The 21,501-nt window shown below is 29.1% G+C and overlaps 7 protein-coding genes across 7 annotated transcripts; 3 read left to right on the top strand and 4 right to left on the bottom strand.

The window, feature by feature from the left end:
- The first annotated feature begins 2,611 nt into the window (after positions 1-2,611).
- Positions 2,612-3,642, top strand: OCT59_013478 (uncharacterized protein). The gene is made up of 2 exons (XM_066141546.1): positions 2,612-2,834; positions 2,920-3,642. Exons 1-2 carry the CDS (start codon positions 2,775-2,777, stop codon positions 3,094-3,096), a joined length of 237 nt encoding a protein of 78 aa, XP_066001676.1. The 5' UTR covers positions 2,612-2,774; the 3' UTR covers positions 3,097-3,642.
- Positions 3,643-3,711: 69 nt separating this feature from the next.
- Positions 3,712-7,490, bottom strand: OCT59_013479 (uncharacterized protein). The gene has a single exon (XM_025318992.2). The coding sequence runs from the start codon at positions 7,212-7,214 to the stop codon at positions 4,092-4,094; it is 3,123 nt and encodes a 1,040-aa protein (XP_025174853.1). The 5' UTR covers positions 7,215-7,490; the 3' UTR covers positions 3,712-4,091.
- A 1,164-nt stretch (positions 7,491-8,654) lies between these two features.
- OCT59_013480 (uncharacterized protein) lies at positions 8,655-9,702 on the top strand. Its single transcript, XM_025318993.2, has one exon. The coding sequence runs from the start codon at positions 9,118-9,120 to the stop codon at positions 9,490-9,492; it is 375 nt and encodes a 124-aa protein (XP_025174854.1). The 5' UTR covers positions 8,655-9,117; the 3' UTR covers positions 9,493-9,702.
- A 3,273-nt stretch (positions 9,703-12,975) lies between these two features.
- On the bottom strand, positions 12,976-14,442 carry OCT59_013481 (uncharacterized protein; the record flags this gene model as incomplete). Its single annotated transcript, XM_066141547.1, has 4 exons — positions 12,976-13,307; positions 13,382-13,570; positions 13,642-13,693; positions 13,768-14,442. The coding sequence occupies 4 exons, from the start codon at positions 14,440-14,442 to the stop codon at positions 12,976-12,978; spliced, it is 1,248 nt and encodes a 415-aa protein (XP_066001677.1).
- Positions 14,443-15,154: 712 nt separating this feature from the next.
- OCT59_013482 (uncharacterized protein) lies at positions 15,155-16,712 on the bottom strand (the record flags this gene model as incomplete). The annotated part of the gene is made up of 4 exons (XM_066141548.1): positions 15,155-15,540; positions 15,631-15,813; positions 15,892-15,943; positions 16,041-16,712. 4 exons carry the CDS (start codon positions 16,710-16,712, stop codon positions 15,155-15,157), a joined length of 1,293 nt encoding a protein of 430 aa, XP_066001678.1.
- Positions 16,713-17,106: 394 nt separating this feature from the next.
- OCT59_013483 (uncharacterized protein) lies at positions 17,107-18,703 on the bottom strand (the record flags this gene model as incomplete). The annotated part of the gene is made up of 5 exons (XM_066141549.1): positions 17,107-17,190; positions 17,336-17,520; positions 17,608-17,799; positions 17,867-17,918; positions 17,996-18,703. 5 exons carry the CDS (start codon positions 18,701-18,703, stop codon positions 17,107-17,109), a joined length of 1,221 nt encoding a protein of 406 aa, XP_066001679.1.
- Positions 18,704-19,157: 454 nt separating this feature from the next.
- On the top strand, positions 19,158-20,792 carry OCT59_013484 (uncharacterized protein; the record flags this gene model as incomplete). The annotated part of the gene is made up of 1 exon (XM_066141551.1): positions 19,158-20,792. The coding sequence occupies one exon, from the start codon at positions 19,158-19,160 to the stop codon at positions 20,790-20,792; it is 1,635 nt and encodes a 544-aa protein (XP_066001680.1).
- Between the last annotated feature and the right edge of the window lie 709 nt (positions 20,793-21,501).

Genomic DNA, 21,501 nt, shown 5'->3' on the forward strand with positions numbered 1-21,501 from the left:
TGTCATTCTGTCATTATAATATACTTTTATTATATGAGAAAACTTCATTATTGTAATCATGGCTTTCTATCATTGGCTATGTTCCTACGCCATCAACAGTCATAACTTTGGTCATACCCACCTGCTGCAGCAGCTTACGATGATCTTTCAACATGTGATTCCTCTTTTTGGTTGATTGAGATACGATATGATTAATAATTGTGTTTTTTTATAGATTACCGTGGTATCTTCAATCCATATGCATTCTTTGTTTTTCTATCAAAGATATTCAGTAATACTAACTTGGTGTAATTAAATGTAAAACTACAAATTAAAAATCATTTGTCATTATGACCATTCCAAGAACGACAACTAAAAGAAATATACAAGAAAATTCCGGAATTAAAACAGCCGATAATCATGACCATTCAAAGAATGACATGTAAGAACTTGGCGTGGGTTTGAAGGTAAAGCTACTAATTAAAAAATGACCATTCAAAGAATGACATGTAAGAACTTGGCGTGGTTGAAGGTAATGCTACTAATTAAAAAATGACCATTCTAAGAATGACATGTAAGAACTTGGCGTGGGTTTGAAGGTAAAGCTACTAATTAAAAAATGACCATTCTAAGAATGACATGTAAGAACTTGGCGTGGTTGAAGGTAAAGCTACTAATTAAAAAATGACCATTCTAAGAATGACATGTAAGAACTTGGCGTGGTTGAAGGTAAAGCTACTAATTAAAAAACACATATCATTCTAAAAATGACAACTAAAAGAAACATACAGGAAAATTCCGGAATTAAAACAGCCGATAATCATGTCCATTCAAGAATGACATGTAAGAACTTGACGTGATTGAAGGTAAAGTTACTAATTAAAAAATGACCATTCTAAGAATGACATGTAAGAACTTGGCGTGGTTGAAGGTAAAGCTACTAATTAAAAAATGACCATTCTAAGAATGACATGTAAGAACTTGGCGTGGTTGAAGGTAAAGCTACTAATTAAAAAGCACAACCATTCTAAAAATGACAACTAAAAGAACATAAACACATACCATTACAAGAACGACAACTAAACGAAACATACAAGAAAATTCCGGAATTAAAACAGCCGATAATCATGTCCATTCAAGAATGACATGTAAAAACTTGATGTGATTTGAAGGTAAAGCTACTAATTAAAAATGACCATTCCAAGAATGACATGTAAGAACTTGGCGTAATTAAAGGTAAAACTACTAATTAAAAAACACATGTACCATGATCATTCCAAGAACGACAACTAAAAGAAACATACAGCTGATAATCATGATCATTCACATGTAAGAACTTGACGTGGTTGAAGGTAAAGCTACTAATTAAAAAATGACCATTCTAAGAATGACAACTAAAAGAAACATACAAGAAAATTCCGGAATTAAAACAGCCGATAATCATGATCATTCAATAATGACGTTAAGAAATGCACAAGAAAATTACGAAAATAAACAACCGATCAATAATTTTTTTCAACCAATCAATTAATAGTAGTTTTAGTTCCGTTCTTTCAAAGAAAAAATGCAGTTCTATCTTTACCACCTTCAAGTGGATCAGTTGCTAAAACTGTATAAACCTTCTATAGGATCAGATCAAAAGATAAGATATGAAAGAACATCGTATAATTTGATATAATGTATGCACGATTTGCAACTTCTGGGCTCCACACGATATTTTTCAATGATTTTCATATGGGCCCCAAGTTCCCAACATATTCGTCATATCGGAGTTTGAAATAATTTTTAATTTTAATTTTCCGATTTGAGACCAATCATAACCAACTTTTGTTATATTTACAAATATTAAACATCCTTAAGGGGTCAAGCGTTATCACTTTATCACTACATACTTCAATACTCTTAATTTGTCCTTTGAAAAAAAAAATTATAATATCTTGGCCATTTTGTTCATTTGCAAGTGCTTGAAGATCCAAACCAAGCTTTAATAAACCATTTGTAACGTCAGATTGCCATAGCGCCTGTTAAATGAGGGGCCATAGTCTAATAAGTAATAACGTTCAAGTATCCCCACACTTAATGATTTATTATCATATCCGCCACTAAAAAAAAATAGAAAATATTGCTAAAAAAATAAGATTGCTAAAATAAAAATAAGAAAATTTGATATAAGCAAGATTGATCCATACAATATCCACACAATATCCACACAAAATCCACGCAATATCCACACTCTGATATTCCCAAAAATGATGAGAATAACAAAATGCATAACATTTCATTTTGACGCAGTATAATCCATTATAGGTAAGTCAAAATCAAAAAAAAAATCTATATTTTTTTTGTACGTCCATAAATAAAAAAAAAATAATCACATGAACAACCAAAAATAACAGGTTTTTTCATAGTAAGTCCAAATCAAGAAAAGTTCATTTTTTATGGCTTGGCTATTTTTACAATCAAGTTTGAATCAACTAATATAAAAATAAACTTTATGATCAACAACTTATATAGAAATCGTGTCATAAAAAAAATCTTGATTCTATGGCTTTGCTAAATTTTATGGCTATGCTATACTTTAAATTATATAATATATGAAAAAATGGTTATTTCATAGACTTTTTTTTTTTTTATAATAAAATGGATTGATTCATAAAAAAAAATTTTCTTTCTTATTCCTTTTTTCTATCTTCTTTCTCGCAAAAATTTTTTTAACGAAATTTAAAAAAGTGGTTCTGTAACGAAATATACAAATAGTAAAAAATTCTTTTTATTATTTGTAAACAAAAAAAAAAATGAGGAGTTCGTTAATGATTTTCATTATTATTATCTTAATTAATGCTGTAAATTCATTAGTAAGTTTTAAAAAAAAAAGATAATCATAGTTTTTTTTTTAATATTTTTTATTAACCAATCTTTTTTTGTTTTTCATGAAATAAGAGCGTCAGTTTTGAAGCAATTAAGGAGCATCATTACGCTGACATTTATTGTATTGCAAAATATGATAAATGCACTACACATTGTAAAGGACTCTCGGAACCATATTTATCACCTTGCGTAAGAGATTGTATGGAATTTTGTGAACTAAATGCGATTAACAATAAGAAGACTACATGATATAAAATAATTATATATAAAATAATTATAATTAATAAAAAATTAAATCTTCTAGAAAAAGACAATTTTTAAAAAAAAATTATTAATTCTTATTTTTTTTTATTTTTTTTGTTTGGTTGGATACACTTGGATTAATATATTAAAGTTTCATACATACATACATATTATATATTGTATTAAATCGCCAATTTATCGATTAATTATTTCATTATTTCATGTCTCAAGAGATCGATGGTGATTTTCTTATTAGTGAGCATAATTATTATTATTCGATTTATTCGATTTTTAGGTTCTTCTATAATGTATATAATTTAAAAAATAGGGTACCAGTAATTAATTTTAAAGCAAATAAGATACTGCATAAAATTTTTTATAAAGATAATCAGGAGAATCTTTTTATTAAGTCTTTAGTCTACTAGCAAGTTCCATAACAATATGTTTCTAATATTTTTTTTGAAACGGATTTTCCAATGGGGAATAAATTGAATCCCGAATTTTTTTTTACCGAAAATTAAACATAATGTCGCACGACATACGTTTTATTTACGTTTATTTTATTTTATTTACTAATTTAACAATAATAATAATAATAAAAAAAAAAATTTTCTTGGCAGATTATTCCAAAGTGAAAAAAAAAATCACGATTTCTTTTTATTTATTATAATTATTCGTATCGTAAAATAATAATATTTGATTAAAAAAAGGAATATTAATAGATAATAATATATAGAAATTACAGCTTCTCCCTCCAAGTATTAATAATAAATAATACCAAATCTGATTTGATCTAATTTATACAAAAAACCTCCCAAATTATAATTAATAAAAAGAAAAGTTTTTTTTTTATGTTAAAAAAAAGTAAAAAAAGTAATATTACAAAAATAATGTTAAAAAAGGGAAAAAATCAAAAATACTTCCAGGTATAATTGAATTTTGTTTGATTGGGAAAAAAACTAATTATCTATACAATAAAAAAAATGAAATTTTTTTTTTTTTTAAACCCGTCTTTGATAATAATCTTGATCATATTGTCCTCTTCCTTGATTATGTTGATATTGCCCTTGATTATGTTGATATTGCCCTTGATTATGTTGTCCTTGATCGTATTGCTCTTGATCATATTGTCCTTGATCATATGGCACTTGATCATATTGCACTTGATCATACTGATTATTATTATATTGTTCTTGATCGTATCTTTCTTGATTTTGACCATATTGTCCTCTTTCAGGATAATAATATTCTTCTTGTGGAGCGGCACCTTTATTATACTGTGGATAGGGTTCATATTGTTGTTGTTGTTGTGATCGAGAATTATTACTATAATCAAAATATTGTTGTCCTCCATCTGGAGAAGAAATGTTTGATGCAGTTTCATAATCATCTATTACATGATTTGATGGAGCAGTTTTATATTGCATTTGTCTTTGTTTTTCTTGACGTTTTTTACTTTTTATTCTTCCACGTTCCCAATCTTCCCAACGTTTAAATGGAATTTTTGATGGATCAAATTGTCCTTCTTTTTTACTATGATCATCTCCTTTAGCTTCACCTTCAACTTTTCTAGTTTCTCCCCATGAGAAATCATCAAAATGCCAATAAGCGTATGTTGGTAAAATAAAATTCCATACAGGTAATGCTAATAAATAAATAAACATCCAAGTGATATAAACAAGTTTTCTTGTGGTAATTAAAATTAAAATTCCTGGTAATCCAAGTACTAATACTAACATCAATACAGGAACTGCTGCTGAAAAATCTTTAGGTGGATTTAATATTATGGATACGATTAACGCATAAGTTAATAAGATAGCAACTGGAAGAACTACGGTACCAATTAATTCCATAAAAATAACAAATTGCATAGAGAAGCAAAATGTTCCACAAAGATTTCTAACTAATACTAATTCCAATAAATTATGAATAGTTGAATTAATCCATCGTCGACGTTGAGAAAGTAAAACATTAAAATCATCAGGTACTACAGTTTTACAAATTGCTTGTGGACAAAACATCATTTTTCTGTTTGGAAAGTTTCTTAACATAAGTGTGGTCAAAAATCGATCCTCTCCAAGAAGTAATAAATTCTTTTGATGTAAAGTAGTAACAACATTTTGAGAATATTCTTGAACGATTTCAGGTTTGGTAATAATTGGAACCCAATCATCATCTCCTTTACGAGCTTTGAGACGATACATACAGAAACAACCAGGTAAACAAGTAACACCACCAAATACGGATTCAAATCCTTTACCCAAATGATGAGAAATATAATATTCAAAAACTTGAATGGAAGTAACCCAAGAATCTCTTTTGTTTGCAATTTTTGTTTCTCCACAAAGTCCCATAATTAAAGGATCATTGCACATACAATTAATAAGTATTCTCAATGAATCAGGATAAACTTTTGTATCAGCATCAACCATAAGAACGATCTCAAAGAAATCAGGTGTAACACCCATAAGATGATGAACTTTACGGAATAAATCATAATCCAAAGGACTCATACGATCATTATAAGTAATACGACTAAAGAAATTCATCAAAATCAATTGAGAATCACGTTTTCCACGATTACCTGGTTTTGGTTTTCCTTGTTCTTCTGGTGTACCACATTTAACAACACAAACCATTGGAACTCGACTATCTTTCCAAGGGAAATATCCTGCATAAACTTTGGCCATATTATGTCTTTTTGAACCATCAGCGATAGCAACATAACTTCTTGGTTGAGGATCTTTGAATTCAGGTGAAACTTCCATAAGATCAATACAAATATCAGGTGTACTTTTATCATTACCAGAACCTGTGATTATACCATCACATATCAAGAATAACAGTTTACGATCATTTGGATAATCGGTAGCAGCCATTGATTCACAAGTACAACGTAAACCAGCTTCATCTTCAGAATAACAAGTAACAAGTAAAACGGTATATAAATCATTGCCTACGTCTTCCATACTCATGACTTTAGTCATACCACCAGTAGTAGCAGCAGTACCGTATGGTGAACCACCTGGAACAACTTGTGATACTGAAGGTGAATTTGTAGCACCTTTTGGTTGATTAGCGAGACGATGTGAAATGAACCAATTGAAAACACAAGCCATGATGAATCTTGTCATAACAATTCCAAGAATGACGGTTAAAGAAACGTATAAGAAAATTACGGAAATAAAACAACCGATAGTTTCTTTATCAATATTTCCAGCATAAAATTTTTCAACCAAACAATTAATAGTAGCTTTTGTTTCTGGTCTTCCAAAGAAAAGAGCGGTTCCATCTTTACCACCTTCAAGATGGTCAGTTCCTAAAACTGTACGAATAGTTTTATCCAACATATCATCTTCTATAGGATCAGGAAATTTATTAATATAAGGATCAAGATTTAAAACATTTCCACTTATAACCAAATAATTTTTTAATTGTCCAATTTGAACCCAATCGTAACCGACTTTTGTTGAACTATTTACAATATTTAATTGATCAAAAGTTGATTGTTTAATAAATACATCTTTAAGAGGACAAGCATCATCACTACAAACTTCTAAATTAACAGCAGCGAATTTTTGTATATCTGGTCTTAAACAATCAGGAGCTTGCTGATTTGTCCTTTGAAAAAAAACCGTAATATCTTGACCATTTTGTTCTTGTTCAAGAGCTTGAAAATCCAAACCAGGTCTTGATAAACCATTTGTAACGTCAAATTGCCATCCATTAATTCCAAGATGACCGGGTGAATCACCATAACGTTTAAATTTAGAAGGATTATCAGCTTCAGAAGGAGGACAAAGTATATTAGAAAAACCAACGGTCAAAAATGCAACGATTCCACCCATAATAACAGCGATAAAACATAAAGCAATTTTTTCACGCCATGCTTGTTGAGATTGTTTATCATTGAGACCACCAACCGATGATAGTAAAGAAGCTGGTGCCCAAAATGTGACGACTTTTGAAAAAATTACCCAGACATCACAATTATTATCTTTAGCATCCCTAGCACCTGTTAAGAGAGGGGCCGCAGGTTGATAACGTTCAGGTCTATTCAAAGTTCTTCCACGCCTTAGCACACTCAGTGGCCTATTATCATTTGAATAATATCCACCATCCATATGTTATTATTGATTGTAGATATATATATATATATATATAACGCGGTTGTAAAAAAAAAAAAAAAAAAAAAGAAGAAAAAATCTATTTTATTATATGTTTTATTGAGTTAAGTATAATGTAGAAATCTATTCTACAATACGACGAGAGAGAAGGATAATGAGGAGGAAGAGGGAATTGAATTACGGAGAATGAGAAAATGAAAGTGAGGAGGAGGAGGGAGGGAGAGAGTGTACGTATAATAAAAAAAAAGACTCTCTTTTTGAAACAGGGTAAACAAAGAGAAAATGGAAAATGAATTAATAATCTCAAATTTTTATAATAATTTTAGAGTAACGTACCCATAATATAAATAATTTCCAAGTTCGTTTTACAAATTTCCACATTTGTGTGGCAAGATTATAAATTAGGTTTTTTGTCCCTCAATTTGTAAAACGACCTCGGTTTTACATGCCTTTTTTTTTTATGTAAGTTAAACTATAAATGTATTATAAAGGTAATATAGCTTATTTATAGATTGCTTACATCATTTATCGGTTGAAACATTAAATAGTATAAATAACACAAAAAATGCATAATATAAAATTTTCAACGAATGAATTTTATTTTAATTGATTAAAGAGCATAAACTGTTTTTGTGTAACTATTTAAAAACAAATAGGTTAATGCAATCCTGCAATCCTCAAGTAATTTTACGAATCTCGCATTCTTTCATTATAAATTTCATTATCATTATTAATGTTTATATTCAATAACTGAGAGAATGGAAGTTACCGGTTGTACTCTATAATATAATAACGACTCTTTTTCCTTGTAATAAATTTTTATTTAATTTATATTTAATAAATAATTTAAAAATTTAGAAAAAGATCCAAACTAAACTTATTTCAATATTATCATCCTTTTTAGAATTATAGAATTTTTTTCATTCGGCCTTTACTTTGATCATTACTATTAAATAAATTAATAAATTGAAATTGTAAATCCGAATTGTCGCCAATTTTGTAACACAACGATCCCTTCTTTAGTTCTTTTAAATAATTAATTTCCATTTTTGTGTTTGAGCGTATTAAAATGGTTAAACACGTTTTATAATATAAATAAAATTTGAAACATAGGAAATTTCTGTTGAAGTTTCTCTGAAAAGACTGTGTAACGTGTTCTTTAATTCGAACAATGATGATTTCTTTGTAAATAGAACAAGGTCTAAAAATACAATAATAAGGAACTATTTTATTATATATATATTAAAAAAAAATAATAATAAAATCTATTGTTGTCAAAAAAAATATATATTTCACTTTATTTGTTTAAAAAGGTATGAATGTGTATTTCCAGATTAATTGTGTCAAAATTTTCCCAACTCCTTTACTCCGATTCATTTAGTCATATAAATATAAGCATATATATATACCGTATACAAAAGTCAAACCTAAAAATTTATTTTTATTCCTAATTTTCTTTTTTAAAAAAAAAAAATGCTGCGCCACGGTCCGATATATTCACGTGATTGAGAATAGTGAGTTTTTTTTTACGATCGAGAGAAAGAAACGTAATCATTCCACAGTTTCTACGTAAGAAAGAAAAAAATTGACATATGTTATTCAAATATCCAAATCCAACTAATTGAATTTTTTTTTTGTTTCTATTCCAAATGCGACTTTAATCTTTAAATTACTAGCTTTATATAAACTAACAATGTTAATCCCTACGTCAATATGATAAAGGTTATCTATAGTAAATATTTAATCATAATTTCATCATTTACGTATAATACATTTTTTAAATAAATACCACCGTTCAAATTTCAAAAAGATTCAAAAGATTCAATTACTCTCTCTGTTTTAATTCATTTATTAAAGAAATTCAAAAGTAATTCTTCATTATTAAAAAAATTTGAAAAATATGGCATCAGGACCTGTAGGAAGAGTTACGAGATCTCGCTCATTATGGAGATTCGTTTCAGTTGATCCAGAAATTTATCCTTTAATGGGAGTTTTAGCCGCAACTTTTGGTTTTTCTGGATACATGTTGGGACATAAAGCTACGATCCGTAATCCAGAAGATAGCGTAAAATTAGCTAAGGATCAAACATTTCCTTGGCTCGCTAATAAAAATGAACAAGGTGGTGATTACAAATATAAATATCATAAATCGGGCGATCCTGATAAAGAAGTCATTAAAGCTCCAGCTGCCGACATTGCGCATACTGCTCTAGTCGATTTGCCAAAAGAAGCTGCTCAAAAAGTTGGTGAAAAGTTTGGTGGATCAAAATCATGAACATGTACTTTACTATATACATATTTTTATGTAAGAAAATTTTAATGTAAGAAAAAATTTAGTTGTCACACTTTGTAGTATTAAGAACTATTTAGCCTACATATCACAAAAGAATTAATTTTATGAAACTATATTAATTTTTGATGATTCACAACGTGATCAATTCTGCATTAATAAAATACCGCAAGAACATTTCTTTTTCTTTATACTGTATATATAAGCTTTATCTTGATTGACAATTGCACGTGAAATAATGTACTTCTTAAAATAGTAATAGCACCCCAAATTTTATATTATTACCGAATATTAAAAGAATCAATTATTTCTGATGGCACGTTCTCTACACCCACATCTCACTTTTTAGTTACATCATCAGAATAAAATAAACCCAAGTGAACTTATATTATTATTGTGATCAGGGATGGAAATTTCCGCGCATGTGATTGAAAGTCAATAGGCGCGATATTTCATAATGGCGCTTATATAAGGGTGCATATGACTTCATATGTTGCGTGCTCTGCACGTGTAAACATAATCTCAATTTCCTTGTGATCACTATAATAAAAAATTGACCCAAATTAAAAATCGTAAATAGACTAACGTGTTAAATCATGAGGACCAATTTTTTTTATTAAATTTACCTATTAGTATTGTTTCTGAATCAATATTTCAGCAGTCACCCAATATGGCCGAGAACATTCTCTACTATTTTTTTTCGACTAACTCTGGATCTGACATCCAAAATTTTGTATTTTCATTTTCTCTAGCTCAGCATTCCATGAAATCCCATCTCCCCGTATATGCCACAATACCATACGTTATTGGTAAATTCTTTATTCTCTGAATAATTTTGCGTTGTCGAACTGTCAAAGATTCCAGCTGAACATTATCTTGCAGATATCTCATCTATAATTTATCCCTGACCTTAGTAATAATAGCCCTGCTATTTGAACATAAAATCATTACGAAGTCGATAGTTAATTGAAATGGACTAGAAAATTTATCAGAAAAGACATACACATATAAATACAAGAAATGTGTTACTTTGCCTGACTAATCAATAAGATACTTCAAGTGCGCGAGCTCAGCTCGTATATATGTGGATGTAATTATTTCAGATAATTCAGCATTAAGGCAGCGTAATGGTGAAATGGTAAAATATATTATCATATACAAAATTTTGTCCAAATAGTATTACGCCAGTATTACACCGGTGTGATGCCGAATTGTTGTAAATGTGCCGTAATATTTTGGCATGGCTTGAGCCTAATTCACCCTCATGTATACAGTCAGCTCGTCAATGAAAAACCGTACCATCCATTTCTTTTCTATAAAACTTAAAAAATAAATTAGCGCCCACACAAAAAATTCTCAAAATCTAGATCTATGCCAAAATCCATAGAGTTGACACACGGACAAAGATTTTGACAGAGTTTCTATAGACAGCTAGGAATTTTTTCTGCAATGAAGGAGAATATCACATTGTAAAACATCTCGAAGGTTGAACTCGACGTAGTAGTAAGATATGCTAATTCCTCCCCGTATCTCAAACACCACTAGTTGGCATGTTATTTGAGATTGTCCCTATTTGAATTCCAATAATTTTACCATACCAGTAAGACTGAATTTTAATGTTTATGCGAGCAATGGAGAAACTCTTGAATAATAAACGAAATACAAACCAGATTCAGGGAACAGCACTTTTATAGCGGTTTCTTCCGGACATTATGTATTAGTTTGTTCATTAACTGCAGAAATAGCGATAAAAGTAGTCGAAAAACTTTTAGAAGTAACAATAATACTTGTAGACCTTTCGAATTAAAAATTATAAAAGCAAGAAAAAAAAAATCGGTATACTGTATATACTGTATATAATATGTGAGAAATCTATTGTCGCACAAATTGATTAACACGTTTAACACGTGTCACTTAATAATCAATCAACACAATGCGATCAAAAAGAATGCACCCCACATCAAAGGTTATAACCTATTCACTTGTGACATAAATAGTAAGGTTATAACCTTTGATGATCCTACTTTGGGTTAGAAGTACCTGTAGATAATCCAACCGAGCCATTGTACCCATCAAAATAACAGACAGGCCAACTTCTTGTTGGCGTGAGATTAGTTTAGATTAATGTCGTCCAGTTATATCTAACTCATTCTTATCATAACAAAAATAAAAAAAAATCAAATCAACACAATGCGGGCAAGATTATTCTAAAAGTAATGTGGGAGATATTAATAATTAAGCAAACACCATTTAACCAAAGATTATCATTCTCAAAAGACATTCTTTTGCATTAATTTGTTTGTTAAAAATCTATAGTCGAAATCGGTTACAAATTACAATACAACTCACGGTAAAATATTCCATCGACACCGAAATTCTTTTTTTATATCGTAAATTCCATTTCATCTCATTCTAACTGCTAATATTATTAAATAAATTATTTATTTTCTACATTATACAAATACATATAGTTCAAAAAAGAACCTTAATGCATAGACAGTACAGTGGAAACTGTGCCGAGGTATTTATGGTTTTGTGTTTACGTTTAATAAAAGATAATATACATCTAAAAAAACTGGGAAATTTACACGATTAATGTTTGCTCTATTAAAATACCTTAGCAGTTAGCTCTCTGAGTGCATCATCCAAATTCACATTTTCACTAAATAACACGGGAAGAAACTTTGGCAGATTATGATCGGATTCGGAAGTTGCTTAGCGTAAAGGAATCATCCAAAAATCAATCTTCTTCAACGTATATCAGCAGCAATGTTCTCGTTTTTTGTCGCTTTTGTTAATCGAACGCGCTTCGCGATGTCATTAGTTTCTAACTATCTATTTTCTTGATCAAGTGGATGAGGTTTGGTCTGGAGTTTCAATTTCTTTTCTTTTACGCATTTTTTTGCATACCGACTATCACAATGTAATCGATCATGTGCTTAATCAACAATTAGTTTAATAAATTTGGTAATTTCGGCCGGTATTAGGAAAACCGTTGATCGATCATGATTGGCTCGATCAAATTCGTGGGTTTCCATTCGTTATATGTGGAGTATATTTTCATTAACCCTCCTCCAGGCAAGCCAGTTCTCTTTAATGACTTTGTCACTAGTTCCCCGTTACTAATCCTTTACTAAATAAAAAAACAAAATGAAGACAAAAAAAACATGAATAAAGAAAAAAAAATTATTTATTATGCCGTTATAGAAGTTATACTGTATACAACGTATGTTAACCACGCCTTATTTCACCCGATGTCGAAAAGTCAATGATAAGATGAAGAAAATATTTAATTAAATGGTAGACAACACGAATTTTATTGGTAGTTTGAATATACTGTACGTACTGTATGTACGACTAAGGTAATATACAGTATGTATTTATCCTATCACAATCAATTGTTAATAAATTATAATAATAGAATAATTAAATATGTTGTAAAAAAGATTATACTAAATCTTTTCTGTTTCATGACTGCTTGATTTCCTGATTTTTTTGCTTTTTTTTATAATAAAAAATAATTGAAATGCATATAAGAACAATTATTACAAATAAGACTATAATAGCCACACGTGTTCTTGACACATCTTCATAAAAAGATGAACTAGTAGCAGCTGATACTTTCGTTTGAATAGAAGCAAAACTGTTATTACCACCAAACATCGTTGGTGTAATTCCAATTGTGCTATTATTGTAATTAAACTTAGCTAATAATGACCATTTATATTTCAATGGATCTGTCACATTTAATTTATATAAATCTTCACTGTAAGTCGGATCTTTATTTGATTCATTTCTACCTTTAAAATTTAAACAATTATTAGTATTAGTAAATTTTAAAATTTCATCTTAAAAACAAGCAAATCATATATACCAAATGCAGAAATCATATAATTTTTAACCATTACTGATGTGTGTCCACTAAAAGCTCCAATAGGATTTTCTACTGTTGGTGTTGACCATTCATATGGTATTTTTGAGGTATCCAAGACCGACAAATGTGGTAAAGCTGGTACTGATGGTTTTGATACTCCACCGAATACAATAACACGTCCATCTGAAGCTATAAAAATCAAAAATAAAATTTAGTAATTATAAATAAAATTTACAAGGATGTTCAGGTATGACGCTTACTTGAAACAGCTGTATGATCGGTACGTACTTCAGGTGTTTTACCAGTCGTGTTCTATTATGTTCACAAGAAAAAGATCAATTACGGAGACAATTTAATCATCAATAAATAATTAGTATCTTAAATACCACAATTTTCCACGTATCATTTATAGTGTCATAAATTAATAAATTATTCATTGGCTTCATTGACACAATTTCATTATCGATTTGTCCACCAATAAATAAAATTTGACCATTTGGGACTAAAACTTGCGCATATTTATTATAGAAACTAAGAGAACCCTGGAAAGGATTTGAAGCAATATAATTGATCACCATGTTAATTGTATCGAAAATTACCACATTATCATCAAGAGAATAGGATTTGCCAGTTTTCTCATCAAAAGTCCATATTTCTGTAAATACAGTAATAGATTTCATGGGTTGTAAAATTTTGACATTTTCGTTTATATTCCATTTTTTTAATGTAGTATCAAATGTATTAACATAGAAATTACTAGCGAATTCTTCCAAAAACATTATTTTATTACCACCCGGAATTGGACTATCGAATGCAAGGTTATCTGGTTTAGGTTTAATATTCGTAAGGTCTATCCATTTGGATTCTTTAACAAGTTCGTCAGTATCTAATGATATTCCTGCTAAGTCTACATAAAAAAATTGCAATGAACCTAGACAATACAATTTATCTTCAATAAAAATTGTTTTAACATCATCAAATATTTCACAATTAGATGATATCTGATTAAAAATTATTAGAGCTATCGAAATTATTAATTTTGATAATAAGAAAACACGCATTTTTTATATACGATTGTTATTAAAGGATTAATTAATAAAATGTTAAAAGAACAGGATTAAAAGAGTTGAAATGATTAAAGAAATCCCCTTTTAAAAGGAAATTGAAATTATCGCTTAAATCACTGTGATAAACGTGATAAACGTGATAAGTGTGATACGATAGGGTATTCTTATTTCGGATTCATTGCATCAAATCTTGACTATAAAGATCTAATTAAATAAAAATTTTAACGTTCTTTAGGATGTGGATTGTACAATAATAATTTAAATGTAACAATTTTTTTGTGCTGCTCTTTTTCTAATTTATCCATTTTCATTTATGGAATTTTAAACAAAGCGAAAAAAAGGATTTTCCAATTTTCATGTGAACATAATGTGTCACGCGTTTTTTTTGAGTTTTCACGGTATAATGTTATCAACATTCTTGTAAAAAAATTATCCGAAGCGTAACATTTGTCTGCCGCTATACATAGTTTGCCAATCAAAATCCTAGAACAAGTATAATAGATGTAACGCTCCGGATACAAATATTAAGTCTTTTTTTAATTTATTTAACATTAATTACTTTATCAATTATTTCAGTTATAATATACTTATATTTTTAATATAATAGACAAAATGATAGTGTCGTTGTGTTTCAAAAATAAATAGGAAGAAAATGTTTAGAATCTAGTAAATCTCTTAAAAATTAATACTATCGAAATAATTCTCTTTAAGTCATGCTTTTTTCCAGTTCTTCATTAATAGATATATTTTCATTATTAGATATATTTTGGTGATAAGTATTCATCTTATTCTTAATCTTACGTCTATATTGCCTTGCTTTATAAAAAATGAGTACCGATATGCATATAAAGACCATCACTGCATATACGATTATAACAGTATTACGTGTTCCTAATCTAGAAGCTGAATCAACACTAGCTTTAATCGGAGTAGAATTCGTTGGCTTAAAAACGTCAAGAGAGCTATCAAAATTATCAGAACTATCAAAACCGGAAAGAAAAGACCATTTATATTTTAACGGATCTCTTATATCTAATTTATAAATATTATTATTGTCTATTAGCGTAGGTATTGTTTCCCTTGTATTTATACCTTTTAAAAAAAATGAAAAATAATATTTAATTACTAAATATTATTATGGAATTTTTTTTAAAAAAAAAGATCGGACAAGTTAATAATTACCAAATGCAACAATCATATAATTATTAACCATGACTGCTGCGTGATCACTAAGAGTAAAAGGATTTTCTATCATTGGTGTTGACCACTCATATGGTGTTTTTGAGGTATCCAAAATTGATAATTGTGGTGAAGCTGGTAATGAATTTGATATTCCTCCAAATACAATAATACGTCCATCTGAAGCTAAAAAAAAATTAAATTAGCAATAAAATTAATGTATATACAATATATGTTTTTATTTTTAGTTGGTTTAATGCTTACTTGAGACAGCTGTATGCTTGATGCGTCCTTCAGGCGTTTCACCTACTGTATTCTATTATATTAACGTACATATTAAATTAATGTACAAAAAAAAAATTGGTTAATCGATCGGATTTATTTATCATTTCATTAGGAGATTAAACAAGTACCATCATTTGCCATGTATCTGTTCTGGTATTATACATTAATATACTGCTCATTGGATTTTTAAAACTACTAAATCCTCCGCCAATAAACAAAATTTGACCATTCAACAAAACCTGTGCAGAATCTTCAAAAATACGTATATCTGCAGAAAGATTTTCCGGAGTTGAAACACCTTTCGTCAATGTCAAATTAATTGAATCAAATATTGACATGGTGCTATCAAGGAATGAGTATGATATCCCAGTATTTTCATCTGAAACCCACTCTCCAAGGCCAACAAACTCTTTCTTTTTAATAACTTTAGTTGGGTTCACTTCCCACTGGTTTGATGTAGTGTGAAATGTGTAAGCATTTACATCATCGTCGGTATTATCAAGTATAATTAATTTTTCATTATCCTTACTCAAAAGTGGGATATTGGAGTCAATACCAGGTTGAGGTTTAATCTCAGTGAGATCAACCCATTTGGATTTGTCAATAATAGTATCAGTATCTAATGATACACCAGCTAAATCCACATAAAAAAAATTGAATTCGAAAAATCCAACATAATATAATTTATTTCCGGTAAACAACGAATAAAGCCCATTTCCTCCGAATGTTCCACATTTTGTAAAAATAACGTGATTAAAAATTATTAACACAGTTGAAAAAATAAATTTCGATAATTGCATTTTTTTATTTTATTTAGCGCTCATTTAAAGTAAGAAAGAACAAAACAAAAGAGATGAAACGTAGAGAATTCCCCTTCATTATATAGTTAGATAATGATATCACAGTGATAAAAAAAATTGTTAGTATATTTGCAAATAAGGCCTTCACGTGAATATGGTAGAATTTTCCGGCAAATCGTGTGACGAATAGTGTTTTACAGAGAGTGACATTGAAAGCTAAAATATTGTTTAATTTAAATTATTTCTGTCCAGTCAATGTCTTTTGTATCTGATAGACCCATATACAGTAATTAATGCGATTCTCATCACCAGATAACCGATATTTAAAGGATTAAATGCAAAAGTATTTATTTTATCTTGAAAGGTAAATTGGATATACTAAAAAAAAAAATATTTAAGAAACAGGAAACCAAAGATCTATGATTCTACTATAATTATCAGAGGGTAATAACGGATTATTTCTTTCAAAAGCTTTTTTCTAATTCATTATTGCTTGATTATAATTGGTTTATTAATTTACTTCTATATTGCTTTATTTTGTAAAAACTAAATATTGTTACGCCTATAATGACCACTACTATAACTGTGATTATAATAATCAAACGTAACTTTAACGCAAATACTGAGTCAGATATATTCGTTGTAATAGGATTAGAACCTGTTGGTGTAGGGGTATCGGCATCATTTTTAATAAATAATGACCATTTATACTTAAGTGGATCCGACACATCTAATTTATAGACATTTTTATTTTCAGATGTTGTAAATATTTCAGTTATTGGTTCTGATGATTCTGATGCATTTATTCCTTCAAAATTAAAAAAAATTAATAGTTAATTACTAACCTTATATTATGTACAATTTTTTAAAAAAAAGTTAACGAAGTTATATTTACCAAATGCAGAAACCATAAAATTTTTAACCATGATTGATGTATGTCCACCAAGAATTAAAGATCCAAAAGGATTTTCTACTGTTGGTGTTGACCACTCATATGGTGATTTTGAAATGTCCAAGACTGACAAGTCTGGCGAAGCTGGTAATAAATTTGATACCCCACCAAATACAATAATACGTCCATCCGTAGCTAAAAAAAAAATTGAGTTTTAATAATAGTAAATTAATATATATATATAATATTTTTTTAATCTTACTTAGAACAGCTGTATGCTTGGTACGTTCTCCTGGCATTTCACCTACCGTATTCTATATATTTATATACAAAGAAAAAAAAATTATATTAATCATCAATTGACGCATTTTATTATCAGACATTTTCATACCGTTATTTGCCATGTATTTGTTATGGTGTTATAAATTAATATGTTGTCCATCGATTGTGCTTTATTATCAATTTTTCCACCAATAAACAGAATTTGTCCATTTGGCAACAAAACTTGTGCAAAGTCAGTATACGAACTAGCGAATTCACCAAAAAGATTCTTCGGACTTGAAGTGTTCTGTGTCAATTCTAAATTAACTGAATCAAATATTGACAGACCTGCTGAAATTGATTGAAATGTATAGGATTTGCCAATCTTTTTATCTGAAACCCATTCACTAGAAACACTCCAAAAATTAGGAATTTGCATGCGTTTTAAGAAAACTTTGGAATCTTGGTCTATTGTTTCCCATTTATTTAATTTAGTATCAAATACACTAATGCGGAAATTATCGTCTGTATTAAAGAAAAATATTTTATCATTATCTTTACCACTCAAAAGTGGGTAACGGGAAATAGAGTTAGTTGGTTGGGGTCTAATAACGGTAAGGTCAATCCACTTAGTTCGATCAATAACGGTATTAGTATCTAATGATACGTCTGTTAAGTCTACATAGAAAAAATTACCTATATAATTGAAATAATATAATTTATCCCCAGCTAATAAACTACTATATCCATCTCCACCAAAAATTATTGCGCAATTTGCCAAAATAATATGATTTAAAATTCTTAGCACCATTGAAATAATTAATTTTGATAAATGCATTTTTTATTAGCGTTTATTTAAATAATATATTAATAAATTAAATGTAAAAAAGAATAAGACGAAAGATTTGAGATAATGAAAAAGCCCTCCCCCTTTTTTATTAATTAGAAAAAATAATTATCCCCAACGTGATTTCTTTGAAAATGATAAATATTAATGTGATTCATTTTTTTATCCGCCGATCATATCTTTTTCAAAAAAAACTTGAAACAAAATAAATAATTAAAATGTCAAGCTTTTCATTTGTGTTAAATGTGTTAAAATTCTGATTGTTCACTGACCATAATAAGAAATCAATTTTTTTTTTAAATCAAATAGAAATAAAACTTTCCGGTATCAACTCATGGAATTTTATTTTTAATAAAAATTACACGATTTTTTTTTTCTTAAAAAAAGAAACATAATAAGTAAATATATACAAATACCTATAAGCTCTTAGTTTATACTTTATAGAATGTCACCAAGAAATCTTCAGGATGTGCCACTTGCAACTTGGCAATGGCGAGATACATTAATAAGATTGTTCTTAATTACAATAATATTTATATGGGGTTTTTTGCTCGAGGGTTGTGGAGAACAGCCTAATTATTCTCCTGAGCTTCAGTATCTGATGAGTTTCGGATCATTTATTGTGGCCATTATACTTGGAGCACTAGCTCAAGCGACACTTGCCCATATGTTTGCCTACATCCAGGGTTATTTTTTACTTAAAAGTCATGGAATTCCTCTTCATGCAATCATGAGCGGAGAACAAACTCCAGTACGAATTTTATCAGCATGTTTAGTTATATTTAAACACAAAAAAAATGTTATTCAAGATAAAAATCCAAAATATAGAAAGCTCTACCAAATATTTTTATATGCAAGTACCTTAATAGTGTATTTTGCAAGTGTTGGTGTTGGTGGTTATGCTGCATCTAAATTAGGATCTCCTTATGTTCATTATAGCTCTCCAATTAAATGGGTACAAGTTCCAACGATTCCAAGTGAAGAACTGCGTGTAAGTTTGAATAATGCATTTCTGCTAGAAAATTTCATCGCTGGAATAACCTTGATTCAGTACGATTCATTAGTACGTTGGATTCAGAAGACTAATGATAATAGCAAGGAGGTAGCATTCCTACCGGTAACGTATAATAATATAAAAGATACAATAAATAATGCCAATTTTAAAGATGGTTCATTAAAATGGAAAATAGAGACGAAATTTGATAATGTCAACATGCAATACTTAACGGCTCAATGTAATGCTGATCCAAATCCTCCTTGCAATACGGATCAGTTAAAGAGAGGATCAACAATTGATACGATAGTTAGCAAAGAAAATAAAACTATTACATGGGATATATGTGATTTGCTTAATGAAACAGGCTCTGTACGATTGGTTTGTTCCATAACACTAAAAGGGGGAGCTTTTCCTAGTATATCAATAGTAACTCCAGAAAATTTACCTCGTGAAGAACAACTGGTTGAAATTTTGTTGCAAAAAAATGAAATGAGAGATCTAAATGAACTTAGAGATGAGATGTTTTCTACAATGGAAAATGTTTTCGCACGGCCTGAATTTGATAATAACAAAGATTTAATTACCAATAATGTTCTTACACAATTGCTTGGTCATTGGGATTGTAATGCGGGAAATGTTACTTGCGCACAAGAATTGGGAACAACAGCAGCTATACAATTTTTTGGAGCTCGTTTAGAAACTGCTAATATTTTGTATCCTCTTGATAATCTCATTAAAGTAAATGAATGGATAGAAAAGAGTACGTCAACTGGTTCCTTAACGGTTATGCATAAAGTGTGTATGGGAGGAAGTAATCCAATTTTAATGATCGGTTTAATGATATTCATACCATCAATAATGACAATTATTGAGTTGTTGCCATTATTATTTAGTAATAATAAAGCGTGGTGGTTGGCATCTGATATTGGCTTTAAACACATAGCTCTGTTGCGAAGTACTGCGAAAAGTAATATTACTTTACCTGAATGTACTAATCGTCCTAATGAAATTACAAATAGTCAGACAGTAGTTAGATTTAATGTTAAACCTAAGGATGATTATTTCGGATTAGAAGAGGTGTAACCTTAGTATCAATTTCGTTATTTTTTTAATTACATTCATGCATTACTTTTTTTGTTTATCTAGCATGTAAAAATATTAATTTATTTTAGTGAAGTATATATTCATTATTAACCTATAAACAGTAATTGGTTCCGAAAGTTTAAACAAAAAAAATAAACTTACTTACTATAAATGGGATATCACTTAATGTCCATGCTGTTTATCACATATTAAATAATTCAAAATTATTAGATGGGAAAATTTCGTATTCACACTTTCCTTGCCATCATACGATCCTCCTTATTTGCGTTAGGCAAATACAATCAATAACCTTATACAGGATAATATCGGAATTATGGGAAATATTACGGCCGTCGCTCAGCCGTAACCGTTAATTTGAATTTGTAATAGGTTCAAATTTACCTCATCTAGTTAAGAAATTATATGTGTTATAAATTCAAAATATTTTATACGCGCAGAATTTGTGCAGTCATATCAATATGCGTGGGTATATAGTTCAAGTCCTGGACTTTGGACTTATGATTGGGTTCTAATTTTTTGCAGTCCCAAATCAGACTTTATAATAATAATATAAATATGTCTAATTTAATATTATTCAACATGTTCTGATTATAAACTTTGGGATTTTGTACCAAAATTCCATTTTTCTTTATTAAATTAAATATAAAAAGCAATAGTCTGAACGTCTGAGCTCAGTCCTAAATATCGG

This window comes from Rhizophagus irregularis, chromosome 21 (assembly GCF_026210795.1).
Source record: "Rhizophagus irregularis chromosome 21, complete sequence".
Taxonomy (NCBI): Eukaryota; Fungi; Glomeromycota; class Glomeromycetes; order Glomerales; family Glomeraceae; genus Rhizophagus; species Rhizophagus irregularis.

What these genes read in the sequence shown, in the direction of transcription:
- OCT59_013478 (XM_066141546.1), top strand. Translation starts at nt 2,775, where the DNA reads ATGAGGAGTTCGTTAATGATTTTCATTATTATTATCTTAATTAATGCT. An exon ending in TTAATGCTGTAAATTCATTA is followed by an intron (nt 2,835 to 2,919) that starts GTAAGTTTTAAA and finishes TCATGAAATAAG; the next exon opens with AGCGTCAGTTTTGAAGCAAT.
- OCT59_013479 (XM_025318992.2), bottom strand. Translation starts at nt 7,214, where the DNA reads ATGGATGGTGGATATTATTCAAATGATAATAGGCCACTGAGTGTGCTA.
- OCT59_013480 (XM_025318993.2), top strand. Translation starts at nt 9,118, where the DNA reads ATGGCATCAGGACCTGTAGGAAGAGTTACGAGATCTCGCTCATTATGG.